Consider the following 27,778-nt stretch of genomic DNA (forward strand, 5'->3'; position numbering starts at 1 on the left):
ATATATTTTTATTACCCGACTGCAAGAAGGGTTATGTTTTTCGCGCGTATCTTGATTGTATGTATGTATGTAATATTCTTTATTACCTACCTCATATCTTCCAAACCGCTGAACGGATTTACGATAATTAAAAATTTAATTAAGATATCGTTAGATTTGTCTTAATAACACAAGTGTTCTTAGATAGGTGAAATTAAAAAAAAACCAACAAAACGACTATGAGACGCTAAAGACTCGAGGTGAAAAAATTTTTTTTTTTACTATTGCAACATGGGTATCAAAATCAAGGGCTTTTTGTGAGGAATTCAAAATGGTATAACATAGCTATGTTGAAAAAAAACTACAATTAGAAAAATGTTATTTATTAATTGTCTATACAAAATATACGAGGCGGATGACTATATGGTGCGAGGTTTATGAAGTGAAGTTATAAAACATCTAAAATATACTAAACTAAATATATTGAATATAAAAATCGGACAAGTGCGAGTTAGATTCGCCCACCGAGGGTTCCGTAGATGTTTTTGAATATTTACTTAATCTCGGTTGGACGTAGGTATACATTATCGTACTTTGTAACATGTAACCAACGTAACAAATAAATCCGAAATTCATGTAATTAGTTTGTATCAAGGACGAAGTAACTCACAATGGTTTTCATATTCACGCATTTCATAAAGACAAAAAAATTATAAAATAATAATGCTAAACATAATATGTAAAAAAATTGTATATATTGTATATATATATTTTTTTTAAATAATAAAAATATATATAATTGTATATATATATTTTTTTTAAATAATTACCTACATTTTTACCTAAAAAAACATTTTAAGATTTTTAACATGAACGCATTCAAACTTTTGGCATCATAATATTCTTTTTAAGATTGGCAGCATTGAGGAAGAAAAATAATTACTAAAGTTGTCAAAAATTGAAAAGTCAAAACAGCAGTCAAACATGGATTCTGTAGCTGAAGAATCTGAGAATTTTGATTCATTTAACGAAAATGAACTCGGCAAAACAAACAATAATACTCCAAAAGAAACCTCACATAGCAATAGTAATATCGTACATAAGTTGTTTAATAGAGAGGTAAGATGAAACTTAAATTTTCCCTAGCATAGCCTGATAGGTATCTGGGTATTTTTGTTTTTAAATATTATCTATATATAATAATTTTGTTTAAATTCATTTGAGAAAACAGATCATTTAAATTATGAATTTAAGGAATGGTTTACCAGTATCCTACACATTTTAAGTCAAGTACTTAAATTTATAAAAAATAAATTTGTTTCCAGATATATGGTAGCACTTCAAGAAATCCTAGTGAAAAAACTAAAAAAATATTTGACAAAATACCTCCCCGATTGCGATTCTGTCTTATGGACATTGTGCCCATGAGATACTTGAGGGAGCATGTCTTCATGGGTTTCTCGCAGTGTGGCCAGTTTCTACTGAGCTTCACATATAGCAATAACACTCAAGTTTACTTCAGGGAGAGCTCCAAATTTACGTATGTATAACAACAGTGTCAACTCCATTTAACAACAAACTTGCTAAAGCATTGATAAATAATACACTTTCAATAACAACAACAAATAAAAAAAGTACTTTGTAAATTGTCAAAATTAGTGAAAACTGTGCAGCTGTGTACATTCTTTTGTTGCTTTAATATCCTAGCCTGTAATAGACTCACTGTCAGCACGTGCAAAAAAAGAACTTTCTAAGAAATTTATTCTTTGTTTACAAATTAGGATTGCATGTGTAGACTGTTGTTGACCATGAATAATAAGAGAAGTAGAAGTTATGGACTTAATATGTTATCATATTCTTAGTTGCTCACAAACTTTCAATCTAGCTATAATACATACATAGCTAGTAATGGAAAATCACTGTGTATTGATGAAAATGTTTAACTCATACATTTTTATTCCTTCCATTTAACAACAACTCTCTATAAAATGTACAATACCTTTAGTGTTGTTACACTAGAGCTAGAGTTTACACTGTACGTCAATCAAAGAGACTATCTAAACATTCCATGGAATTACCATGTAGGTCCATCTTGTGACAGAGAAGAAAACTGAGCAGAAGCAGAGGGACTTGTGATCCGAATGCAGGGTTAAGGAGTTCTCTACTAGTCTCATCTCTTAAAAACAACTAACATTCATTTTGACTCTTTGTCAACTATTTCTACTCTATAGTACATTGTGATAAGCAAAATTTCATATTTATAATTGAAATTATGAGAATTCCCAATGTAGCATGCCTGAGGAGAAGCCCATAATAAATTCAGATGGGTAATTAAGCCTCTATAGCTCAACGGTATGAGCAGTCAGACTCATCACCGAAAGGGTGGTGGTTTAATCCCCGCCCTGTTGGTCTTTTGACATACCCACTCCTAGCACAGTCTTTTCCGACTAGTTGGAGGGGCTATTGAGCTTATATAGTTCATTAAATTTTTTTGTCTGTAGGCTTCATTTTTTATTGTGGGTGCCGGGTTCCATGGTGCGGTTGGTGCACAGTGTGCCACTCTTTGGTGAAGACAGTGTGGACAGCAAAGTCACCATATCCATGGCGCAGTGGAAACACAACCCTGGTGTGTTAGTTGTCTATGGCATAGCGTGAGTATCTCATCTATATATTCTTCTATACTAGGCTTCCACTAATAGACTCTGAAACTACTGAATCAATTTGAAAAATTCTATCACTATTTGGATTTGGCTGTATTTTATCCCCACATGCCTACCTACCTACAATATTAGAAATTCTTTTATCAATAGAAATACATATTATTTGTGAGTATTGTAGGATATATAACATCACCACCAATAGGAGCATAGCATCAATGAAAGGTGTTGCAAAACCTGGAAAATAAATTTAATTATTGTGCTGGGTAATTAGTTAACATTATGCAAAAATTATGTATGGATCACTTTCAATGCTCTAAAAAAACTCTAACTTTTAAAGATCACTTACTTTTTTATGGTAATAAAAGGACTACAGGCAAAATCTGACCCAATTTGTGAAAAGTCATTTACAATAACCAAAAGTCCATGCTAATGTGGATTGTGTAAGTGGGTCATGCAGCAATCAAACCTGAGCTTATCACTAAAAACTGCATCAAAATCTGACTAGTAGTTTAGTAGATAAGTTGCAAAATGATGCCACTTATCTACTAAACTACTAGTTTTAGTCAACTAACCTACTATAAATGTTTGTACAAAAATTCTCTCACCCCAAATTCATATACCCTGTCTGTACTACATACTGTTGTGGGTATTAAAAGAAGAAACTGTGTATCAATAATTTTAATCCCAATGTATATGTGGATTAATTCAGTGTATATCTTTTTAGTGAATCCCTGTCTGAACGTTCCTACCTCAGTGTAATCGGAGTACCTCGCTTAGGATGTCGGAAATGCTCGGCCATTTCTAAAGATGAAGGTAAGGCAGTTACGAAAATAAGTTGAATATAATTTAATATTTTTTTGGGGTTCTGTAGTTCACAGAAAACCTGTATAAGTATACTTATAGTTCTCCATGTCTGTCTGTCAGACTGTCTGCAGTTTAGCTCAGTTTAGACAGACTCATCTATACTATACTATACTATATATACTATAATATTATAAAGAGGTAAAGTTTGTAAGTTTCTAAGTTTGTAACAATTTTTTGAAATGGGGTAATCTTCGGAACTACTGGACCGATTTTAATACTTCTTTCACCAGTAGAATGCTACGTTATCGGGGAGTGCTATAGGCTACATTTTATATTTCTATCATATATAACTACTGAGATATCGCGGGTTTTCTCTTACAGGTCAGACCGAAAAACTTACTTATTCGCATGCGCTGCCTCAACCATTGCGTATAACTGAAATAAATGTATGGAGGCTTTTTGAACCTTTAAAAGTTCTACAAAAAAGTCCGCGACACCATATATCTATCTTTTATATTTTAGCAGATATAGTACCTTTAGTACTTTAATAAATTATTTAAATTTTAAACTAAGGTTTACGTCATTATTTACACAACTAAACTTAAATCCTTATCAAAATAAATGATTTAATAATCACAAGGATATTATAGAGATAAGATTTGCCCTTTACAGTATGTTAATTAGTTATATAGTTTCGGAGATAATACAAAATTTCTGAAAGTCGAAGAAATGTTTTCGAAGTCGAAGAAGTCGGTTTCAATTACGTGGTTCCCGTTCCCGTATGAATATGAGGACCAAACATAGCCTATGACACTCGCAAATAATGTAGCTTTCTATTGGTAAAAGAATTTTCCAAATCGGTCCAGTAGATCCAGAGATTACCCCCGACAACCACACAAACTTTACCTCTTTATAGTATTAGCATAGAAGTCGCTTGGGAAATTATAGTCTTTTGGTCATTGCACCACGCACAAAAGGCTGGACCAATTTTGCTGAGGGTAGGGATAGGATAGAGGTAGGGAAGGGGTAGGATAGAGGTAGGGTAGGGGTAATTTAGGGAAAGTGTAGGGTAGGGTAGGGTACGGATAAGGTAGGGGTAGTGTAGGGTAGGGGCGAGGTAGAGGTAGGGGAAGGATATGGAACGTATAGGGTAGGGGAGGAGTAGGATAGGGGTAGGGTTAGGGTAGGGATAAGGTAGGGGTAGGGAAGGGTTAGGGTTAGCGGTAGGGTCGGAGTAAGGTAGGGGTAGGGTAGGGGTAGATTAGGGGTAGGGTAGGATAGGGTATGGATAGGATACGGGTAGGGTTAGGGTAGAGTAAGGTGGGGGGAAGGAAGGGTAAGCATTAGCGGTAGGGTAGGAGTAAGGTAGGGGTAGGGTAGGGTAGGGTAGGGTTGGGTAGGTTTACGAGCAGGGTAAGGTAGAGGTAGAGAAGTTTACATCAATTTTTACGCGGACGAAGTCGCGGGCGTCCGCTAGTAAAATATAATGTTAAAAAATGGGTTTTTTAAAGGTACCATACATGTAAAGTGATCATTAATTTTTCCTTGTCTATCCCATAATGTGGGGTACTGCTATTAGTATTTTTTTGTTACTTATAAGGAATGCTTATTTAATCTTCGGAGCCCTATATACTTTGCGTGGACACACAGTTTTTTAAAATGGAAATTTGTCAATATAAAAAATATACACCAATACATAATTATTTTAACACCTGCTGAAGTCGAATTTATTTTTGGTTATTTACATAGAAAGTGTTTAAATTAATTATACATCATTCGCTTTGATAGTATTAGAGTCAAAAACCTTTGTTTACAGATGACCCTGATCCAAATTGGAATAAACGTTGTCTAGAGCACAGTTTCGCGATACATACAAAATTCGTCTGTTCCTTCGATTCTACTCTCTACGAGCCAGTCGTCCAGCTAGCATACACAAACCAAATCATCATATACACAGATTTCATACACATACTGGAGATAGATTTCGTCAAACCCGATCCGGATAGAAGCGACATACACGAGGACAGACAGTACTCGTTAGATAGGGAAGAAATCAATTCGGTGTACACGAATCCAAGCACGCCAGCTTCAGACGTGTCCGCCGCCTTTCAGTCTCCTAAATATCAGAACAATGTAGTTCAAAATATTCTAGCAGACTTTTCCGAGATTGAAGAACCGTATCAGATGTCCAAACCGGTTCAACTGCCCGACGTTATGGGGCAGGAGTTGTGTATCCAAGCATCTTCGATATCGCACAATCTGATGGAGGAATGGGAAGGACCCTCGCCTTCTATAAGAACGTTGATAAGCCCGCCTTTGCGGTCACCGAGACGACGACCGGCAGAGAGCATGTCCAGGTTTAACGAAGCTCATAGAATAAAAGCAGAGAAAGCTTACGAATTTGTCGAAGAAGCGGAGATAAAGTGCGAGAAACTCAGTATGTTTAGGAAACGGCGTTTGGCGGATAAGAAATACGAATTTTCGGAAGATAACAATGAAAATATTGTTCCTTTTAGAGTTTTAAGAAGTAATAGGAAATATTTCACAGGGTCGACCAGTAAAGCTCAAACTAGAAGAGCGAGGTCACCGCCCGTCGAGAGCGTGGTCCTGAGAGCACACAACCAAATCAGACCAACGTCTCCGACGACTAGCTTAGATCTCAAAAACCCTGGCCTCTGTTCCCTAGAGTCTGACAGAAACAGTGAATCAGAGTACAGAGTGATGGAAATGCTGGACGACGGATCTCTCAAAACGGTGTCAGTCCACGAAAACACGTCGAAAACGCTGTCAGACTACCCGATCAGTCCGCACGATCCATATTTAGTTCACACAGGAAATTCAAAATGCAGTAAATTTTTCACGAGATATTTTTTGGAAAGCGATGATGAGATTACGTCTATTATCACAGATTCCGAAGGTAAATTATTCTTTGATTATTTTTTTACTTAGTGTATTTGTGTTGTAGCTTTCGATTCAAATGAATTGATCTTTTTTAATCAAATTGATGTATGTATGTATAATTCCTGAACCAATTCCAAGATATTCTCATTAAAGGCCAGTTCAGTACCAAAACCGACAAACCTGTATAAAAGGATTGATGCGAATGGAAGTAGCAATGGAATGCACGGATTCTAATGGCGTGTCCGAACATAGCAATCGTGAGCGGCTCGCCGCGCGCGATTGTATGAATGTTCCTGGGATGTCTATACTCGTCGTGCGGCAGGTTGTCTCGCGATTGTCGCGTATTGTTGCCGTGCTATGTTTGGACAAGCCCTAAGTGGAAGGATGTATTATCAACACACCTCATTCCCGTAGGGGTAGCTACGAAAATGAAATGTGATGATATGTAAAGATGTTCGACTATGCTATAATATTATTACCTGACGATTCGAAGTTGCTTGTAAACTATTTTTTTTTTTTTTTTTTTTTTTTTATTTTGTATAAGCAAGCGCTTAGCTGCAATCACGCCTGATGGTAAGCAGTGATGCAGCCTATGGTGGAACGCGCTTGCCTAGAAGATGCCTATTCACTCTTGACTTGAAGGTACCCATGTTGTAGGAGGTGGGGAAAACAGAAGCTGGAAGAGCATTCCACATCTTTGCAGTGCGTATAAGAAACGAGGAACTAAACCGCTTAGTACGGGTCCGAGGAATATTGATGACGTAGCGGTGTAGATCTCTGCGATGCCTAGCAGTCCTGTGGTAGAACGGCGAAGGTGGCACAAGATCAAATAGTTCCTGAGCGCACTCCCCGAAATATATCTTGTAGAACACTGATAGACAGGCAACCTTTCGGCGATGCTCTAAGCTTTGAAGTTTAGAGCTTGATAATGCCTCATTGCCAATGAGCCTTCTGGCGCGTTTATCCACTGAATCCAAAGCAGCAAGCTGGTATTTGGCGGAACCATCCCATAAGTGGGAGCAGTACTCCATACATGACCGAACTTGAGCTTGATATAAGGACAGAAGCTGCTCAGGTGTGAAGTACCGCTTCACTTTATTAAGGATGCCAAGTTTTTTGCCTGCAGTTTTTGCCTTAGATTCAATGAACTGTCCGAAGTTGAGTTTGGACGATATGGTTACGCCAAGAAGCTCTAAACTATCAGATATTCCTACAGACATATCCCGGAAAGTAGGAGTCAGATGGAAGGGACTCCTTTTGGCAGTGAACAAACATGCCTGAGTTTTTTCCGCATTAAACTTAACCAAATTGGCATCTCCCCATTCAGACACCTCATTTAAGGTTAAATTAATGCGTTGCACCAAAGCCTCTCGTTGCTCATGGATCTCAACCCCACTAGCACGGGGACTAAGCCTAATGGGGATGATGACTAGGTTTGAATATATTGATTTTTATGATACATTCGGGTAAATAGGGTCAATGTTAACTAATTTATACATAAAAAGCAAAGATTGTCTGGATATTTGCAAAATAAATGAGATTATAAAATTTCAAAATCTATTAAAAATAGTTTATCGTAATTAGATGAAAATTCATACAGTTTTAGCTTCCTTACTTTAAATGTGACATTTTTTAACTATAAGCATAAACGCACAAATAACAAAGATATTAGTAATTTTGTTTGAACGCGCATACAAATCTAACGATCATTACATTGGCTATGACGTCATTAGTTCGAGCCATTTTGTATGGGGCGTTTTTCAGGGATCCGCGGCAGCGCCGCAAATCTGACTCTTTAAATACCTGTAGCTCCGAAAGTAATGATCGCAGATACCCTGTTCCTTTTACAAAATTGCTTTACTATTAGTATACTCTTAATTTATATACAATTTAAAAAACTGTCATCATCCCTATTGAAATAAATGAATGACTTCGACTTTTGTTTTTATTGGAATGTTGTGTTTGTAGACGACTGCATAGCGGGCTGCCACGTGGCGCTGCCGCTGGCGGGGCAGGGCGCGGGGCAGGCGCTGCAGGGCGTGGGCGCGGGCGCGTGGGAGCGCCTGCGCGCGCAGCCGCCGCTCACGCTGCGCGCGCGCCAGCGCACGCTGGACACGGAGCTGCTGTGCAACGAGGTGTGCGGCCGCCTGTGCACGCTGCGCGGCGACAAGTTCATCTACTGCTTCGACTTCGGCTGCCACGTCATCGACGTGTGCCAGTCGAGCGGCTGTCTCTCTGGGGTGACTTTAAATTACTATTTTTTTTAATAATATTTTTCCTTGTTTTTATTTCTTTAGAACACGCAGAACGCGGTGTGGTTGTGCGGAGCGCGACGGCATATGTTTAACGGCGAATAGACTAAATTCCACTTCCGTCTTCCGATAACGGGGAACAGACTAAATTCCACTTCTGATAACAGAAAAGACGTAGCCTCAGAGCAGGTTCTAAGCTTTACGTGTCAAGGATGGCAGATACACAATGTAACACTATCGATCATTACCGGAACGACCGCTTAACTTGCTAATACAGTTCTACCCTTTAACTATAATATTGATCAAGTATAGCGCTGATACTATCAGATGTAAATAAGGATTAACTATGATAGGGCAGGTAGTCAAGCACGAGCTGGCAACCGCTAGTAGCAGGGTTAAAAAATCCTTTTACATTATGTAAACGCTCTCCTTATCTGCTCGTATTGGCTCCCAGCTAAGTAACTAATAATGCAATGGCCGGTCTATATGGATAACTCACCCACTAAACTTCTCACTATCACTTTTTAACAAATGGAAAACGATTATCCATTCCGAGAACGCGATTACAACTGAACCGCTCCACTAGCAGACTACAGTGGGAGCAGGGTCCTCACTCTGTCAAGCGTACCAGCATTTTGGACGCGATGCTATTGGACGAGAGTCATGTGATCAACCATTTATAGTCTTATTTATTTAAACAGTAAATAATTAAATCCCATTTACATGAAAACCTGATTCTAATATTATCACAATAATTAACGTAGATTTTGTTAACCTATCAAATAACTCACTCGCCGATGTACATGTTCTTTACTAATAATCTTGTTATATAACTACGTGTCACGTTTTTTGTCTGCTATGGACTCCTAAAGTTCCTAATCAATTTTAATCAATCTTTCACACTGTTTTCAAACCACAAGTTTGATCCAAAAGATAGAGATAGGGAAGTTGCAAGTGCATATAAGTCAAGGCGAAGCTTCTCTGGGTCCGCTAGTAATATTATAAAAAAAGATTTTTGTTTGCGAAACTACTTAACCGAGTCAAAAATTCTTTCCCACTGAATCAGATGCATCCAGGAACGGAAAATACGTGGGTGAAAGACGGGAGATACTCTAGTTTTTTATATTACAATTCGCATAAGGGTCACATCACCATCATCCTCCATCACCTCATCTACTGACTGGCCCACGGAAACATCATCTTCTTTCTCTTATCCCACTTAAGTGGGGTCTGAAAAATATGTCAATCTTTTGTTTTGACATATTTTTGACTAGTGCTTTTATGACTGGCCTGCCTGACGTCAACCTCCTTGGGAATTCTCCTCAGACCAATTATAGAAGGACCTGTATTGCACTCATAGTCACGAACAAAATTGTCTGTCATTTTCTGAAGAAAACGAGCTTAGATTTGGTATATATCTTATACTAAACTAGAAGTTTTTGCCCGTTTTTTAAGCAATTCAATTACACAAAAAGGTATTTTTACGGAGCTCTTTAACCGACGAACACGATTACAACTATTTAACATCGATACTATAGAGACAGTTTCTATAATCGCATCAGATCGTTGATCGTATGCTTTGACAGAAAAGTAACGTCTAGCGAGGCAGGTCCTATACGATAAATTGGTCTGAGGAATTCTCAGTTAGTGACCCACGGAAACGCATCTGTCATTTTCAATTTGAAATTGCTATTTCTTTTGCTAAAAGCGATACCTTTAGAGTTTTCTGTTCTGTGGTGTGGCCTGTGACCTTTATTTATGTTTTACTTAACACAAGTCGTGACCGTTCCACGTACAGTTGTGCGCGATGTGGCTGTGGGCCAGCGAAGGCGAAGCTTGCGAGGCGTGCGAGGAGCCGTCGGCGGGCTGCTTGCTGCACCGGAAACAGTATGCTGCGCAGGTAACTTGGCTAGTAGCATGAATAGCATAACTTGGCTAGTAGCATGAATAGCATAGCAGGTAACTTGGCTAGTAGCATGAATAGCATAACTTGGCTAGTAGCATGAATAGCATAGCAGGTAACTTGGCTAGTAGCATGAATAGCATAGCAGGTAACTTGGCTAGTAGCATGAATAGCATAAATCATAAATCATTTATTGCCAGAATGTGGTCATATACAGATATTGTTACATTTTAATGTTCCTACACAATCTGCCTCATAGGCGTGCAAGCCGAGTACATTATTATAATTTTTATATTTACTAATATTAGAACTGTCAATCATTTATAATGTCATTTCATAAATTAAAGTCATATAACAAACATAATAAAGTAAATTAAACGAAAGTAATATTGTCAAAACATTAATTATTATATTAATTTATATTAATTATTATATTAATTATTTTATATTAATAACATTTACATGTTATTAATATAAAATAACTTATCATTAAGGAACTCTGCTACTGTGTAATATCCTTTATTTAAGAGTATTTTAACCATTCTTCCTTTGAATTGCATAGCATCTAACCTTTTCAAACTCTCTGGAATATGATTGTATATCCGTATGGCCATACAATATGTGTTATTTTTAAATATATTTACTCTCTGCCTTGGCACTACAAGTTTATTTTTGTATCTGTTAGAACGTGCCATAATGTCTTCCATATTAAAGAAATTATTTCTATGTTTATGGACAAAGACAGAGAGCTCCAGAATATAAAGGCATGGCAAAGGAAGAATCTCACTTTTAAACAATGGTTTACATGACTGTAGAGGATCTGCTCCACATATACACTGTATACATTTTTTCTGGATTCTAAAGAGCAGCTTTATAGACCTGTTATTTTGACATAACTCTAGAAGAAACTTATTATTGCTTTCTCTCTTTAACTGCTATGGAAAGACAGCTATAATTTAACTCAGCCACTATTGCTCAACAATATGTATTTTTCTCTCCCCGGCATATATCCTTGTCGCATACTAGGCCTACTAGAATGCCCTTGACATAACTCTAGAAGAGACAAAGTCAAATGTTGACCAATAGCAGCTGAATCCACATTATTGCTCTCTCTCTTTAGCTGCTATGGAAAGACAGCGATAATTTAATTCAGCCACTATTGCTCAACAATATGTATTTTTCTCCCCCCGGCATATATCCTTGACGCATGCTAGGCCTACTAGAATGACTAGAGAAATACATATTGTCAACTAATAGCAGCAGGAACGAAATTTACAAAGAAAGAGATATTTTCAATTTTGTTAATTCGTTTAACCTACGCAGCGTAAATAAGAGCGGCACGAGAAAATAGAACAATTGAAAGATTTATCAACCATTTAATGTAACAAATGACAATACGAACCAAATTAACTATAGTAATGTTGTGTTGCAGTGTCTGTTTGTGTGGGACCTCGTGAGCGGTGTGTACCGAACGGAGCGGGAGGCCATGACGGAGGACTTCAGCCAGGAGACTTCCAGAGGTAAGTGCTGGCTCTGTTCGTATGGGACCTCGTGAGCGTATAGCGAATGGAACGGGAGGCGAATATGGAGGACTTCAGCCAGGAGACTTCCAGAGGTAAGTGCTGGCTCTGTTCGTATGGGACCTCGTGAGCGTGTAGCGAATGGAACGGGAGGCGAATATGGAGGACTTCAGCCAGGAGACTTCCAGAGGTAAGTGCTGGCTCTGTTCGTATGGGACCTCGTAAACGTGTACCGAACGGAGCGGGAGGCCATGACGGAGGACTTCAGCCAGGAGACTTCCAGAGGTAAGTGCTGGCTCTGTTCGTATGGGACCTCGTAAACGTGTACCGAACGGAGCGGGAGGCCATGACGGAGGACTTCAGCCAGGAGACTTCCAGAGGTAAGTGCTGGCTCTGTTCGTATAGGACCTCGTAAACGTGTACCGAACGGAGCGGGAGGCCATGACGGAGGACTTCAGCCAGGAGACTTCCAGAGGTAAGTGCTGGCTCTGTTCGTAACGGGACCTCGTGAGCGTGTAGCGAATGGAACGGGAGGCGAATATGGAGGACTTCAGCCAGGAGACTTCCAGAGGTAAGTGCTGGCTCTGTTCGTATAGGACCTCGTAAACGTGTACCGAACGGAGCGGGAGCTCATGACGGAGGACTTCAGCCAGGAGACTTCCAGAGGTAAGTGCTGGCTCTGTTCGTATAGGACCTCGTAAACGTGTACCGAACGGAGCGGGAGGCCATGACGGAGGACTTCAGCCAGGAGACTTCCAGAGGTAAGTGCTGGCTCTGTTCGTATGGGACCTCGTGAGCGTGTAGCGAATGGAACGGGAGGCGAATATGGAGGACTTCAGCCAGGAGACTTCCAGAGGTAAGTGCTGGCTCTGTTCGTATAGGACTTCGTAAACGTGTACCGAACGAAGCGGGAGGCCATGATGGAGGGCTTCAGCCAGGAGACTTCTACAGGTAAGAGCGGGGTCTGATCGTGTGGAACCTCGTGAGCGTGTAGCAAATGGAACGGGAGGCGAAAATGGAGGACTTCAGCCAGGAGACTTCCAGTGGTAAATGCGGGCGTTGTTCGTATGGGACCTTGTAAACGTGTACCGAACGGAGCGGGAGGCGATGACGGAGGACTTCAGCCAGGAGACTTCCAGAGGTAAGTGCGGGGTCTGATCGTAGGGACTTGTGAGCGTGTAGCGAACGGAACAGGAAGCGATGACGGAGGACTTCAGCCAGGAGACTTCCAGACGTAAGTGCGGGGTCTGATCGTGTTCACACTTTATTCACCTGAATGTCTCATAAAATTCAATATATTCAAACCTAGTCATAATCATCATCAGCGATTGACGTCCACTGCTAGACATAGGCCTCTTGCATGGACTTTTAAAAACAACAGTCTCGAGCCGCCAGCATCCAGCGGCTCCCTGCAATACGCTTGATGACCCGGTCAACCTAGTGGGGGGTCCACCAACGCTGCGCTTTCCGGTGCGGGGTCGCCATTCCAGCACATTGGGACTCCAATGTCCATCGGCTCTTCGAACTAAGTGCTCCGCCCATTGCCACTTTAGCTTAGTGACTTGCTGAGCTATGTCAATGACTTTGTTTTGCGGATCTTCACATTTCTGATTCGATCACGCATCCTACCCATCATTCCCAAAATCAAAAAAAAATCAAAAATTCATTTATTTCAAGTAGGCTCAGTATACAAGCACTTTTGATACTTCAGTTAACTATTTGTAAAGATTCTACCACCGGTTCGGAAGGCTGATTCTGCTTAGAAGATACCGGCAAGAAACTCAACAGTTGCTCTTTTTAAAAAAAATCATACAATAATATTATAATTACAATTTATGACAATATTACAATTTCTTATAGTTTTACTTCCTTTGTGAAAGTGGAAGCTGATCCAACGGCCTCCAAGCAACTTTGTCATTAAGGAACTCATCAATGTTGTAGTAACCTCGACTAAGCAAATGTTTTTTAACACATTGCTTAAAGTTATGCATTGGCAGGTCCATCACAGTCTTGGGGATCTTGTTATAGAAGAGTACACCCAAACCTACAAAAGATTTTTTTACTCTTTGGAGTAAAATTCCCATTAATGGTGTTTTAGTTATACATCCAATGATAAGTGATCACCTGGGGGTTCAGTTTCAGGCGTGGAGCGCGCGTGGGAGCTGGCCAAGCGGCTGGGCGCCATCAACTCGCCGCCCGCGTACGAGACGCGACTGCTGACCACCTTGACTGGTAACTACTATGTGTTTATTAGAACCCGTGACCCACGATCAGGGTTAAAATGATTTCTTACGTCATTTTACGCCAATCTGTACAACTTGAGACACGTTCTCATACATAAACAACTAAGAAGTTCAAAAAAATCGAAATTGTATGTACCGAACTTCATAAATGGGTATGGTAAGAGAAGGCTGGAATATATTGTTCCAACAATCTTTAACGATTTTCCGGATGCGGTAAAGAATCTTCTAAAAGATTCTAATATACTCACGAACGTACATAATCGGAAACTTAAGAATTATTTTTTGGGACAGCCTGTGTAGCGTCGCAGCACCGGTTCACTCACACTTTTGTTTAACTACCCTATAATGATTATTCTTGGTATTTATCCTCTTCTGTTTGTTAATTACTTTTGTTCCTAAATATTGTATTATATAATAATAACCTGTGCACAGTAAAACCAACTGTGGTTTGTGTTGCACTATGGTTAGGCTTAATTTAAATGTGTTTTTGTTGAATAATAAAATAAATAAATAAATATTTCTTAACGCTTAATCGTTTCGTCATACGCCTACATACAAAATGGTTTCAACAAAGCAGGTTTCGGAAATAATGGGGTTGACGTCGTGTTGTAAAAAGAAGAAGGACTCGTGATACTGCAGCGTTTCCCTGAGGTCTTCCATTAATGATAATGTAGCGTGTAAAATTGCTGGCACATTCTGTTTCTTTTTTGTTCTTGGGATTTGCGGTCACTCTTTAGATTATAAGCACATGAGTTGAGTGACTTTGGATCGGTTTCTGATAGGAGAGCCAGAGCTCTGTCGTCAACTAGTCATCAAGCACGTCAGCTCGTTTCAGTGAGCTAGAGAGGCGATTAGATGTCCTTAGCCTTTCTTTTACAATTGTATCTTATTTCCTCAGAGATGGTTGGCATTTCCATCTATTCCTGGGTTTCATCGTTGCGAGTGAATCAAGGGGCATCATTCCTTATGTTATTTTGGATCCTTTGGATGGACATTGCGTTAGATTTACTGCAGATTCCCTACTGCTAAATCCCGTAGAGCCAGACAGGTTTAAAAACTGCATAGTAAACAATTGCAAATATAAGAGCAATTTGTTGTTAAGTCTCAGTGTAGACTGTCTGTCATGTAACCAAAGCAGTTTTCTGAACCTTGTGTTTTCTTTTATTGTCAGTATGATATTTCCAGGTCATACGTCGGCCCAAATGGAAGCCCCAGTACTTGACGCATGTTGTTGGAAGCAAGTCTTCGTTTCCTAGCTAGTGATGGGATTTCGATACACTCGCTACAATTTGCCATTTAGAAAGCTAAAGGTGAGTTGCATCAAGTCGATTTTGTGGGATGGAGGAACTAACTTGATTTGCATCTTTATTGCGAGACAAGATAGCCGCATCATCAGCATAATATGTTGCAATGGTGACATTAGGTGATTATGGACAGGCACATATGTTGTAAAGAGCTGGTCCAAGAAACGAGCCCTGGGGTACACCTTCTGCGTAGGTATAGAAACTGAACTGGTCGCGCTGTTAAACTTGGAATATTCTATTATTCTTTCAGCTCTTTCACGGCGAGATAAAGCTAGTTTTGTCATCTAGGCAGCGTGAGTTCTGCCAATTGATTGCCTGTCTGAGCCGTCTTCTCTCTTTAATTTTGAACTTGATATCTAATGGAAGCATAATGGCTATTTTTTTAGGGTTCAAATGGGGACTATTGGTCCATGCTGCAACTTGAATCAAGTTTGTTTTGTATGTTGTGGCCATGTCAATGTCCTCTTTGCTCTTGAGAGGAACTTTCACGTCAATAGTTTCGGTTATGTAATCTATATATAACCGAAATCCTATCAAATCCTACTAAGTTTTAAAATTATAGGTATTTGATCGGAAGACCCATCTAGACTTGACTCGATGTCAGTATAGAAGTTAGAAACATTTTTGGTCACAAAGAAGTCTAGAAAATCAAGTATTTTAGAAATGTCTGAATATCAGTAAGTCGGTTCACTAGTTGATATTATGAGTAAATTATTATTGTCAATGTTTTGTTTTTGAGTTGATCCCTTAAGAAGGTTTGCTTGGCGTTTCAATCGCAACGCGTTTCAATAAACGCGTTGCAAACTTGATGGTATTTGACTTTGACTTGACCGTGAGTGGCTGGAACAAAAAATTTCTTGGCAGCAAAAAATATTCACTGCGAAAGTATTCGCACGGTCTGTTACAAATAATTAAACATATTACTAAAAATTTAATGTATATACAGGTAAATCCCTAAAAAGGCTGACGGACGTCGACAACTGTGTGGAGATTACCAAGAACCACTCGGACAGCTCAGAGTCCGAGTCCGAGCCGTCCGAAGACAGCGATTACGAGTGACTTGCGCCCTCTGTACGAGTGACTAATGTTCGTCGTGTGTGAGTGACTTGCGCCTTCTTATATGAGTGACTTGCGCTCTCTGTACGAGTGACTGGTCTCCGTCGTATATGAGTGACTCGCGCTCTCTAAGGCCTAGTTCGGACTTGTTTAGTGTTTTAGTCGAGTACGAACAATTTTTGGATTTACCGCCCAAAAATTATTCGTACTCGAATAAAATATTAAGTAGTCTGTACGGCCTATAAGAGTGACTGGTATACGTCGTGTATTAGTGACTTGTGCAATCTGTTTACGTGTCTCTATTATGCTGTATATATGTTTCATGCATACCTATCAGTGGTGCTAACATGCGACCAGACACATCTCGTGATGAGAAATAGACAAAATTTCAACCAATGGCAGTGTAGTAGTTCCAGTGCCATCTCTATCGTCCTAACGCAATAGAGATAGAGATTATGCCGCTAGCGCCGTAATTGACTTTTGTCTATTTCTCATTACGAAATACGTCGTTTGTTCGCATGGTAGGGCCTTCTCTCTTGCAGTGATTGAATATGCGTGTTAGTGAAATAATATACATATAAATATATAAACTTTTTCCAAGCAAAAAATATTTTACTTTTGGCAATAATCATGCCTATGAACTTCTATAATTACTGAGTATATTCTGCCTAATAGAGCTGGAAAAATGGTTTATCAAAACGGGATTTTATACTGAAATCTGAAACTGCTAAATTGATTTTCATGTGATTTTACAGCTAGAATAAGCAATATATAAGCTTACAAAATTGTTGCAGGCAACCTCATGTAGACTCCGTGCCACGAAAGAAGTCACGAAGCAAAATCACAATAAGCGCCATTATGACATTAGCGCCGCGTATACGGGACTTGTTTCGTGGCGCGGAGTATAGTTGATATTATAGATCTGACATAATTATGTAAATTAAATGCTTCTTGGAAACAAAGAAAAATCCAAGTGTATTTCTGGTTCCTTGTTTTTGCAATTAAATTGTATTGTAATGTAACCTTTTTCGTATTTTATACAAAATGGATTTATGTAATGTAGACAACATACAGACGACGAAGACCTAGTCCAAGCAACGTTGTTGAGAGAATGTTCAGACTAGCTAGCTAGAATTTAAAAAAAATCTTGAATCACGTTAAATTTCGTTTTTTTTTTTTTATTTATTATACAAATTTTTAAAACTGTAACTCTAAAAATGAAGGACTGTCCATACAAACTTTCACCCCCTTCTTATTTTATTTTCGCAATAAAAAGTCCTATAACCTTCTCCGTATTATGGTCTCAAACCAAGTTTTATTTGAATTTATTCAGTAGTTTCAGCGTGATACAAAAAATACGGACAGACAGACCAGAAATCGAAAGATAATATTTTTCGCTTCAATATCGATTGTATAATGCCCTCCAAAAAATGTTCAAAATATCTTCAATGTACAGAATTTGAACTGTTACAGTTTTATTATAAGTATAGATATTCTCGATTCTGGTAGCTATAGTCTGGCAAGATCGTTGATGACACTCCCTTGATATGCGGGCGACGGGGGGAGAGAATTTTCGTAAATAAAAAAGTTGTGCGTTTCGTCACTTTAAGTTCTCTCAAAAATTAGCTTGATAGTATAGATAGTGGATCCTGAAGGGCTCGGGGAATATTTTTACAATTGGTTTGGGAATTCGGACTTGGGAATTGGGAGTTTGGGAAAATCAATTTTACAATTCTGTAAAAATTTACCCTGGATCCTCCAGGATCCACCAAAATCCTTTAGTCGTATCGACTATGGTGCGCAAAAAAACAGAGTTATTTTGTTGTGCATTACCAGAAACAAATATGGAGGATATATACCGGAGTATTATGTTTTTTAATTGTATCAGAAGCAATTTAGGAATGCTAAACATATTTTGATGTAACTCTAGATAGTGTATCTTGCATGGTTAGGGGTTTTGTTTTAGTTTTAACAAGTTTCGCAGACACTAAGCCCGATAGCTCATTGTAAGGTTGTGATAGAATGGAATTAGTCGTCGTTTTAAGAAGTGCCTGTGAGACTTTGTTATTTAATACCTTTTTTATATATTTTCTACAAGTTAGCCCTTGACTACAATCTCACCTGCAGTCCAAGATGGAAGCAGGCTAACTTGTTGGAAATAGGATGAAATCCACTCCTTTCTTTCTCGATATAATTGAATACTTATTTAGCAAACGCCATATTTTAAATTTGGATTGTTTTTTTTTTAACACGCGCCATATTTAAATTATTTAGCATTTTAGCAATTGAAATACAATTATATTTCTAGAAGATAGTTTACCTTTGGATATAGTAGCTTGTATAACTGACATCACTTATCTGTGTAACCTAAAGGAACGTCAGTGTTTTTTTTAAGAATATTTGCCATAAATATGACCAATATTCCCATTCCCCTCCAACTAGTCGGGAAAGACTGTATTAGGAGTGGGTACGACAATAGACCAACGGGGCGGGGATCGACCCACCACCCCTCGGTGATGAGTCTGACCGCTCTTACCAATATATACCCTCATTTGTTATTTATTTGGGATAAGAAATAAATTATAGAAAATATTCACATTGACACATTGCATATAGTAAAATTGCGCCCGGTGATTATTAAAATTGATTATTTTTTTTATTCAATTTATTTAATCCGTGCTTAGTTATTAAAATTCGTACCTACACAAGTTAAAAGAATAGCATATATTCTTGAATACAGACATTGAACACGTATAGGTTGCCTGCTATATACTGCAACTGTGGGTTTGCTTGATACAGATAATTAATGTTATATAAATACCCTCATGAGTTATTTAGTAGTTGTATAATATGTCAAATGAAAGCTCATTTTATGCTTAATAATTAACTTAACTGTATTAGGTTACCTTTGATCTAGTTCATGATTTCCGAGATTTTTTATGGAAATTGTGTTTGACCGCAATATAACAATACAACCTATGTATTATTTGCATTGTGTCACTGAATATAAGAAGAAGACAAAAACCTATTTATCAAAGACTTATCAACCATTACGAGGATTATGTTAAACGTGGCTTATTTTATTTTGTTTATTTTTTAAGCCTCAAAGCCTCAGTGGTAAAGGGGTTGGACTCATCACCGAGAGTTGCTGGTTCGATCCCCTCCCGTTGGTCTATTGTCGTACCCACTCCTAACAGTCTTATCCGACTAGTTGGAGGGGGTAATATTGGTCATATTTAAAATACATGGCAAATAGTCCTTAAAATAAAATATTGCATTGCTGAAGTAGTATTTTACACACCTTAATACTACATCTAAAGTTAAACGATCTTCTGAAAATAGAAAGACTTTGAAACAAATTTTTAGGTTCTCTATGCAATGATAATATTATGTAACCAATATTAATATTATATTAAAACTCGTGAATATTTTAGCAATATTGTGGATACTGTGAATGTTCACTGAAATTAAACTGATATTGTAAATATATTTTTTAAGATTTAATTTTGAACATTGACAATTATTATTATTGATATTCTGTTAAAGTCAAATATTTTATACTTTTAGATATGTCACTATATAGAAATTGAGGCGCACAAAGGTGAAAAATTGTCTTTCATTTAGTCGTTTATTAAACAACGAAAGTTATTTATACGCTCAGAGAAGTAGCTACTTCTACTTTCGCAAAAGTGATACGAACTTAGCTAAGTTCGTATCACTTTTGCGGTGATTTTGTAGGCACGTAACATATCTATAGTATAAAATATCATTGGTTATAGAATGATTATTCTTATTTAACAAACAAATGTGTTTGTTTTATTACAATATTTTAAGTTGTAATATTTTAATTATATTACCTGAGTAAATGAAGGTTTTCACTAACTTACACGGCACATGTGAAGCACTCTCAATTTTTTTTTTTATTATTCTGTATTTGCTGTGGTTCTTTGATGAAGTCCTTTCTGACAAGATAGACTCTGATGGCTAGATCGTTTGATCATCTTTCTAAAGGTTTACATTCTTCTGTATATATATTTTTTAATACTGTTATCCATATTTGAGGATAATTTGTAAATTGAAATGAACATAAAAACAAAAAATGCAGAATCGACGGAAAATATATCTGGATAATGGGGTTAGTGTGACATAAGTTAGTGAAGACCATAAGAGTCACAAAGAATAAATTGCATTTAATTCTAGACACTAATGTGTATGAACTTGCCATGGATATTGTAATTTGTACTAGAAATAACAAATTAATGTGTATTATTAATAAACTAAGATAAATAACATACATGTTTCAATTAAAAATCTATGCCTGAACTCTGCCAGACTTAACTTTGTAGGATTTGTTACTTGCATGACCAGTGAAGTGTTTTGTTTAGAGGTGATGGTTTACCATTCAATTGGACTGATACTATGCAAAAATTATCCAACCCACAATGTCATCAATTTCGAGTTTTTGTGACCTATGTACCTACTCCAAATGAGGTATATATTAACCTAGGTATTTTAATATACAAGGACTCGGAACTCTGTAAATTATTATTGACGAAATCTATTTTCCTGTAGGTACTAATGCATAGGTTTTGGAATCAAATTTTCCCTAAAAAACACGTTAATTCTTTTTACAATAATGATTTTTATACAATAAGCAAAATATGACAAATAATTATGCTTAGATGTTCCAATAACCTTGAATCATTTTAACGATAAATTAACCAAATAACATCTACAGAACTACACAGATTCAGGCCATATTAATATACTTAAATGAAAATTTTAATTAAAAAAAAACGATTTACATTCAATCTAAACTTACTAATATTATAAAGTCTGTGGTAGGTATTGCAGGGGTAATCTCTAGGTCTACTCAACCGATATTGAAAAGGTAAAGGGTGAGAAGTTTTTGGGGGTATGAAGAACCTGAGTTGAAGATTCCCAGTTTTTTTTTGTTGCTTTAGATTCGATGCATTACCCGAAATTGGATAAATTTGTGGCACACAAGATTTCCTTGCGAGTGGTACAAGTACATTTCACCTTGGATCCCACTTTCCAGGGTGGTTACAAATGTGAAAGGGCTCTTTTATTCACCGTAAATCTAACACCATCTTCAAGTTCGTGATACCACGCTCTACCAAGAATCTCAGTACCACTGACTCTAAAGCTAGACTCAGAAAAAGACAGTTATGAAGAACTGAGCCGTGATAGCCCAGTGGATATGACCTCTGCCTTTGATTCCAGAGGGTGTGGGTTCGAATCCGATCAGGGACATGCACCAACTTTTCAGTTATGTGCATTTTAAGAAATTAAATATCACGTCTCAAGTGGTGAAGGAAAAACATCGTAAGGAAACCTGCATACCAGAGAATTTTCATAATTATCTGCGAGTGTGAAGTCTGCGAATCCGCATTGGGCCAGCGTGGTGGACAATTGGCCTAACCCCTCTCATTCTGAAAGGAGACTCGAGCTCAGCAGTGAGCCGAATGTGGGTTGATAATGATGATGACAAAGAACTGAATATAAGAGATTTAAAGGTGTCGATTTAGATGTTCCGTAAAGATTGGCAAGAATCATGACAGACAGTAATAAGACAAAATATATCTATATTCTATATTAATATTATAAAGAGGTAAAGTTTGTAAGTTAGTAAGTTTGTAACAATTCTTTGAAATGGGGTAATCTTCGGAACTACTGGTCCGATTTTAAAAATTCTTTCACCAGTAGAATGCTACGTTATCAGGGAGTGCTATAGGCTTTATATATTTATATTTTATACTAGCGGACGCCCGCGACTTCGTCCGCGTGAAAGTCGTTGTAAACTTTCAACTATCCCTATCCTACCCTACCCTAACCTACCTCTACCCTACTCCTACCCTACCCTACCCTATCCCAACCCTACCCCTACCCTACACTACCCCTACCCTACCCCTACCCTACTCATTAAGGCAGCACTTCTTTATTTATTCCTCCCACCGCGAGTCGCGTCGAGCGCGGCAACCGTTACACAATAATCCATATAGCATGAATTAGTATTCACGCGCGATGGCTTAGCGTATTTCTTGTATAACTTTGGTGTTTCTTTATCGATTTTTATGATTATTTTTTTATTGAATAGGTAATAATGTTAACTTTCTTATTAGGGATGAGTGATGAGTGTTATAAACATAAGAGTAGACAAATATAATTAGAAAGCTCCGAACTGCTTAGCTATTGGGAGTTACACGTGTTATTGTGAGTCAACCATAAAAGATAGACATATATATGCCGTTGTGTTTTTATAGATAATTTTAAGGAGAACATTTCCGTCATACATGATTTCTATGTAGCTTTAACCATTAAGGCTGTACACGCGACGGAAGCTTAAAAAATTGAGTAACTTCTCCCGTTTTCTCAATATTTCTTTTCACTGCTCTGCTCCTATTGATCGTAGCGTAATGAAAAGTATACTATAACCTGCCCAGGAGTATGTAGAATAATTGTACCAAGTTTCGTTAAAATCCGTCAAGTAGTTTTTGTTTCTATAAAGAACATACAGACAGACAGACTTTTGGCATCAGTATCGATCACTAATCACCCCCTGATAGTTATTTTGGAAATATATTTCATGTACAGAATTGACCTCTCTACAGATTTATTATAAGTATAGATTTCTATCATATATAACTACTGAGTTATCGCGGGTTTTCTCTTACAGGTCGGACCGAAAAACTTACTTATTCGCATGCGCTGCCTCAACCATTGCGTATAACTGAAATAAATGTATGGAGGCATTTTGAACCTTTAAAAGTTCTACAAAAAAGTCCGCGACACTATATATCTATCTTTTATATTTTAGCAGATATAGTACCTTTAGTACTTTAATAAATTATTTAAATCTTAAACTAAGGTTTACGTCATTATTTACACAACTAAACTTAAATCCTTATCAAAATAACTTATTTAATAATCACAAGGATATTATGGAGATAAGATTTGCCCTTTACAGTATGTTAATTAGTTAAATAGTTTCGGAGATAATACAAAATTTCTGAAAGTCGCAGAAATGCCTCTATATGACGCCCCGCGGTTTCAATTACGTGGTTCCCGTTCCCGTGTGAATATGAAGACCAAACATAGCCTATGACACTCGCAAATAATGAAGCTTTCTATTGGTAAAAGAATTTTCCAAATCGGTCCAGTAGATCCAGAGATTACCCCCGACAACCACACAAACTTTACCTCTTTATAGTATTAGCATAGAAGTCGCTTGGGAAATTATAGTCTTTTGGTCATTGCACCACACACAAAAGGCTGGACCAATTTTGCTGAGGGTAGGTATAGGATAGGGGTAGGGAAGGGGTAGGATAGAGATAGGGTAGGGGTAATTAAGGGAAAGTGTAGGGTAGGGTAGGGTAGGGTACGGATAAGGTAGAGGTAGTGTAGGGTAGGGGAGGAGTAGGATAGGGGTAGGGTAGGGTAAGGTAGGGTAGGGGTAGGGTACGGGTAAGGTAGGGTTAGAGTAGGGAAAGGTTAGGGTAGGGGTAAGGTAGGAGTAAGGTAGGGGTAGATTAGGGGTAGGGTAGGGTAGGATAGGGTATGGATAGGGTTAGGGTAGGGGTAAGGGGGGAGGAGGGTAGGGTTAGCGTTAGCGGTAGGGTAGGAGTAAGGTAGGGGAGGGTAGGGTAGGTTTACGAGCAGGGTAAGGTAGAGGTAGAGAAGTTTACATCAATTTTTACGCGGACGAAGTCGCGGGCGTCCGCTAGTATCTATATATTATTATATCTATGTACCACAATAGCTATCTGGCTATTGTGGTAAATCTGACTTCACTTTAGATGTAGAGTAGGGTAAAATTTCAATTTTATTTAATCAAAACAAAAATAATGAACATTTTTGAGTTTTATTTTTATTATACTTTGAAACATTGCATGTTTATTTACACAGCTAATAATATACAAGATTCATTTAGTAATAATAAATCAGACGCTAGTTTTGCTTGAATAAATACTTAACTATTGCAATTAATGTACAAAACACTAAATACATACATGTAAATTAGTTTAGTATTTGTTAAGTAAAATTAAAAAATACAACTTTTGGTAAAACTTTTTAAAGCCAGAGAAATTTCGCTATTATAAACTCTATTGTCTTTGAATGAAGTTTATTTGAATTGGAACCTTTTTTGCTTTGGTTAGTCATTACAGTTACATCTCTCTTCTAGATCTGGGTTCTGGCTTTTATATGGCTCTTAAAACAATTTTTTCAATAGTTTTAAGCCTACCATTTTTGTATTTTCATATAACATGAAAATTGGGCCACTGGCTGAAGGTGGCTCAGGCCTGTTAAAGGTCTATGTCCAGAAGTTGTCATACATTAGCTGTTATGATGGTGAATGATAGATAGATAAATATACTTTATTTGCACACCCCAAAGACAAATACAAGAGAAATAAAAACATATTAAGAAAAAATCAGCATACAAAAGGGGGCCACATTGCTATCGCTACCATAGTATTAGTAATACACACACATACAAATAATTTACATCCTAATACACATACATTATTACACAAGTACCTACAATAATGAATATAATATATATCAAGATATACTAACAAATACATTATAAAGTCATATTGAAGAATGATGACACATGTCTGAAGTTACACTAGTGATGTAACATCTTGCAGGCATCCGAGGCAAGGGTATGAAGCCTTATCACTACAATTTGAACAGCAAGCCTTCTAATTAACTTTGCATGTTGATTGACAGAAGCAATAAGCAGTAGTATTTCCCCTAATGAGCTATCATTAAGTATTAATTAACTCTAAACTACTACACTTCAACAGTAACTGTTTATAATTATTAGTTATAGTAGTTCATTAGTTTAAAAATAATTCTTCAGTGAATAAACGCTAACTTCTATTCCAGTATTCTACACAATTTCTAGAACATTTAAGTTATACTACATAATATATTATGCTTCACTTGTGAATGGGTACAGGGACTACAGTGTTATTTGAATGAGTTTTAAATTTTTTCAAGACGATCTAACAGTTCCAATATAGGATTAGGAGTTTTCGGTCACAATCCAAACGCATCATCACAATCTGTTTCATTTTCGTTTTCCTTGTCAGATGGCTGTAGTCCTTCATCTTGCATGCAATCCAATGAAAGCCTCTCTATATCATCCCAAGATAACTTATTAAAGTTCTCCTCCAGTACTTTTATAAAGGCATTTGCTTTAACCCTAGCTTCAGTCTCTGAAATGCCAGTCTTTTTAAAGTACCTCGTAGCCACCTCTAATAAGCCATCAGGCTTCTTTACCACTAAATTTAGCTTCGTGCCGTTTTTTATTGATGGGTAGGACTCAACATAGTGGTCGTCAGTCAAAGCTCTGCCTAAAAGTAACAATTTCTGCTCTTCAACGGGAATCCTTAATTTAATAGCGATTTGATGCTTGATATCGAGTATTTTGGTAGTGGGAGTCACCTGGAAAATCATAAAATACCGATAATTATGTGAAAAGTATATTTCATCTATAACAAAATATATAAAAATTAACTTTCTCATTTTAAAGGAAACCATTACTTACTTCTATGGAGCATTCGCCTCCCTGTAGCTGTTTTATAGTTATGTTCATATTGATATTTTTATTTATTATTTTATTGATTTTATTCCCAATTAATTTTAAAAATAATTCTGAGTGAATTCTGATTTTATTGATTTTTAAGCAAGAGCAACCACAGACGACAAATGAAGATCACAGATCAGGATCACTATAAATTAGTAAAAATGAAGATTACATTCACAACAACAACAAACAAACCAAGACCTTCATTTATCGTCTGTGAACATACATGACACATGTGTCATAGAGTACATTGAATATATTTAGGGTAGTCATCTGCTGCCATCTCCTTTTAACGCCATCTTTTGGGCACAGTTCGACATACAAGTTAAAACGATAAACTACATACTTATATTATTATCTATAAAATGAGCGTTGAGAGCGTAGAGCGTACTTGTCTTGTCGGAGTTCTCGGGGTCCAAACTAAAGTAACGAATAGGTCAAACAAAACATATATAACAAACACCAAAATCCATCTGTTAAAAACCGGGAAAAGTCATCGCGCAAAAAAACCATGAGAAACCATTAACCGTGAGAACCGTATAGATCACATAAATATGCACATCTTAAACGTTTATAGATATAAGAACGGCCACAAAAGATTAGGCCATTGGGGTTGGCAACTGTCAAAGTGAAGTTATGCTCACTGGTTCCGGGTTGGTATGGGAAAGGGTCTTAGACCATTAATAACTGGACTTGGTTCGCTAACCGTTACCCCTCTGGCAAAGATCAAAAATCTATGATCTAATGCGTTTATAAAAACTGTTGCTACAGAATCGATGTTTCATTGTTGTAATCGTTTTCGTCGTGTAAGGAGCTCCCTAAAAATGCCGGTTTGTATAGTTAAATGGCATAAGAAACGGCCAAAAACTTGTAGTTTAGTAAAAGATGGAGTAACGTTTCATTTGAAAGTATTTAAACCTTAATTTTATCAAATTTTTAATAAAAACAATTTATAAAAAGAATCGATTCTTTTGACGAAACAGCCAAACATCGATCAGTATTCGAATATTCTATGTATTTAATCTGTGGATAGTCTAAGCAATGTCACAGTAAATATGCAAGCAGTAGTTTGACTTCATACTAGAGGTCGAAACGCGAGCTATACCTCAATTTCAATTTCAACTTACTAGTTAAATAGATTTTATTAATTAGAAATAAGTCTAACTCACTAACATACTAAACTTAAAACAGATACACTAACAATATACTAACATAAAAAAAAAATTAAAACTGTTACTCTTATTAATTGAAAAACTTGTTAATGTAATAATGTAAGGAATAACATAAGGGATTAAAGGGCTAACATAATCTACGGAACCCTACACTGCGCGTGGCCCGACACGCACTTGACCGGTTTTTTAATATTTGATCACGTAGTGTGGAGGTAATACCTAGATGGCATCACCAAAATAAACATATGAATACGACCTATCCTTCAAGGTCATTGATTAGTATTAACCTTATTTGAATCTACCAATTAGAAAACAACACGCATTTTATTGATCACTTCCTATTTTACTACAATTTACAAAATATTTTAT

The 27,778-nt window shown here is 37.3% G+C and overlaps 2 protein-coding genes across 3 annotated transcripts; one reads left to right on the forward strand and one right to left on the reverse strand.

Annotated features, from left to right (window-relative positions):
• The first annotated feature begins 921 nt into the window (after positions 1 to 921).
• LOC112047398 (uncharacterized) lies at positions 922 to 20,914 on the forward strand. Of its 2 annotated transcripts, XR_002886944.2 has the most exons (11): positions 922 to 1,098; positions 1,305 to 1,519; positions 2,481 to 2,630; positions 3,364 to 3,452; positions 5,260 to 6,360; positions 8,313 to 8,584; positions 10,395 to 10,496; positions 11,932 to 12,019; positions 14,156 to 14,251; positions 15,448 to 15,572; positions 16,513 to 16,646. XR_002886944.2 is itself a non-coding variant. In XM_024084513.2 (10 exons), the coding sequence occupies exons 1-10, from the start codon at positions 964 to 966 to the stop codon at positions 16,623 to 16,625; spliced, it is 2,361 nt and encodes a 786-aa protein (XP_023940281.2). In that variant the 5' UTR covers positions 922 to 963; the 3' UTR covers positions 16,626 to 20,914. The 2 variants fall into 2 exon arrangements, 1 of the variants encoding a protein (XP_023940281.2); XM_024084513.2 differs by lacking the exon at positions 15,448 to 15,572 and having other exon boundaries at positions 16,513 to 20,914.
• Positions 20,915 to 24,488: 3,574 nt separating this feature from the next.
• Positions 24,489 to 26,450, reverse strand: LOC112047387 (ubiquitin-like protein 4A-B). Its single transcript, XM_024084501.2, has 2 exons — positions 26,199 to 26,450; positions 24,489 to 26,095 (listed from the first exon to the last, which is right to left on the reverse strand). The coding sequence occupies exons 1-2, from the start codon at positions 26,244 to 26,246 to the stop codon at positions 25,688 to 25,690; spliced, it is 456 nt and encodes a 151-aa protein (XP_023940269.1). The 5' UTR covers positions 26,247 to 26,450; the 3' UTR covers positions 24,489 to 25,687.
• Between the last annotated feature and the right edge of the window lie 1,328 nt (positions 26,451 to 27,778).

The sequence above is a fragment of the Bicyclus anynana genome, chromosome 7 (genome assembly GCF_947172395.1).
Source record: "Bicyclus anynana chromosome 7, ilBicAnyn1.1, whole genome shotgun sequence".
NCBI classification, from domain to species: domain Eukaryota; kingdom Metazoa; phylum Arthropoda; class Insecta; order Lepidoptera; family Nymphalidae; genus Bicyclus; species Bicyclus anynana.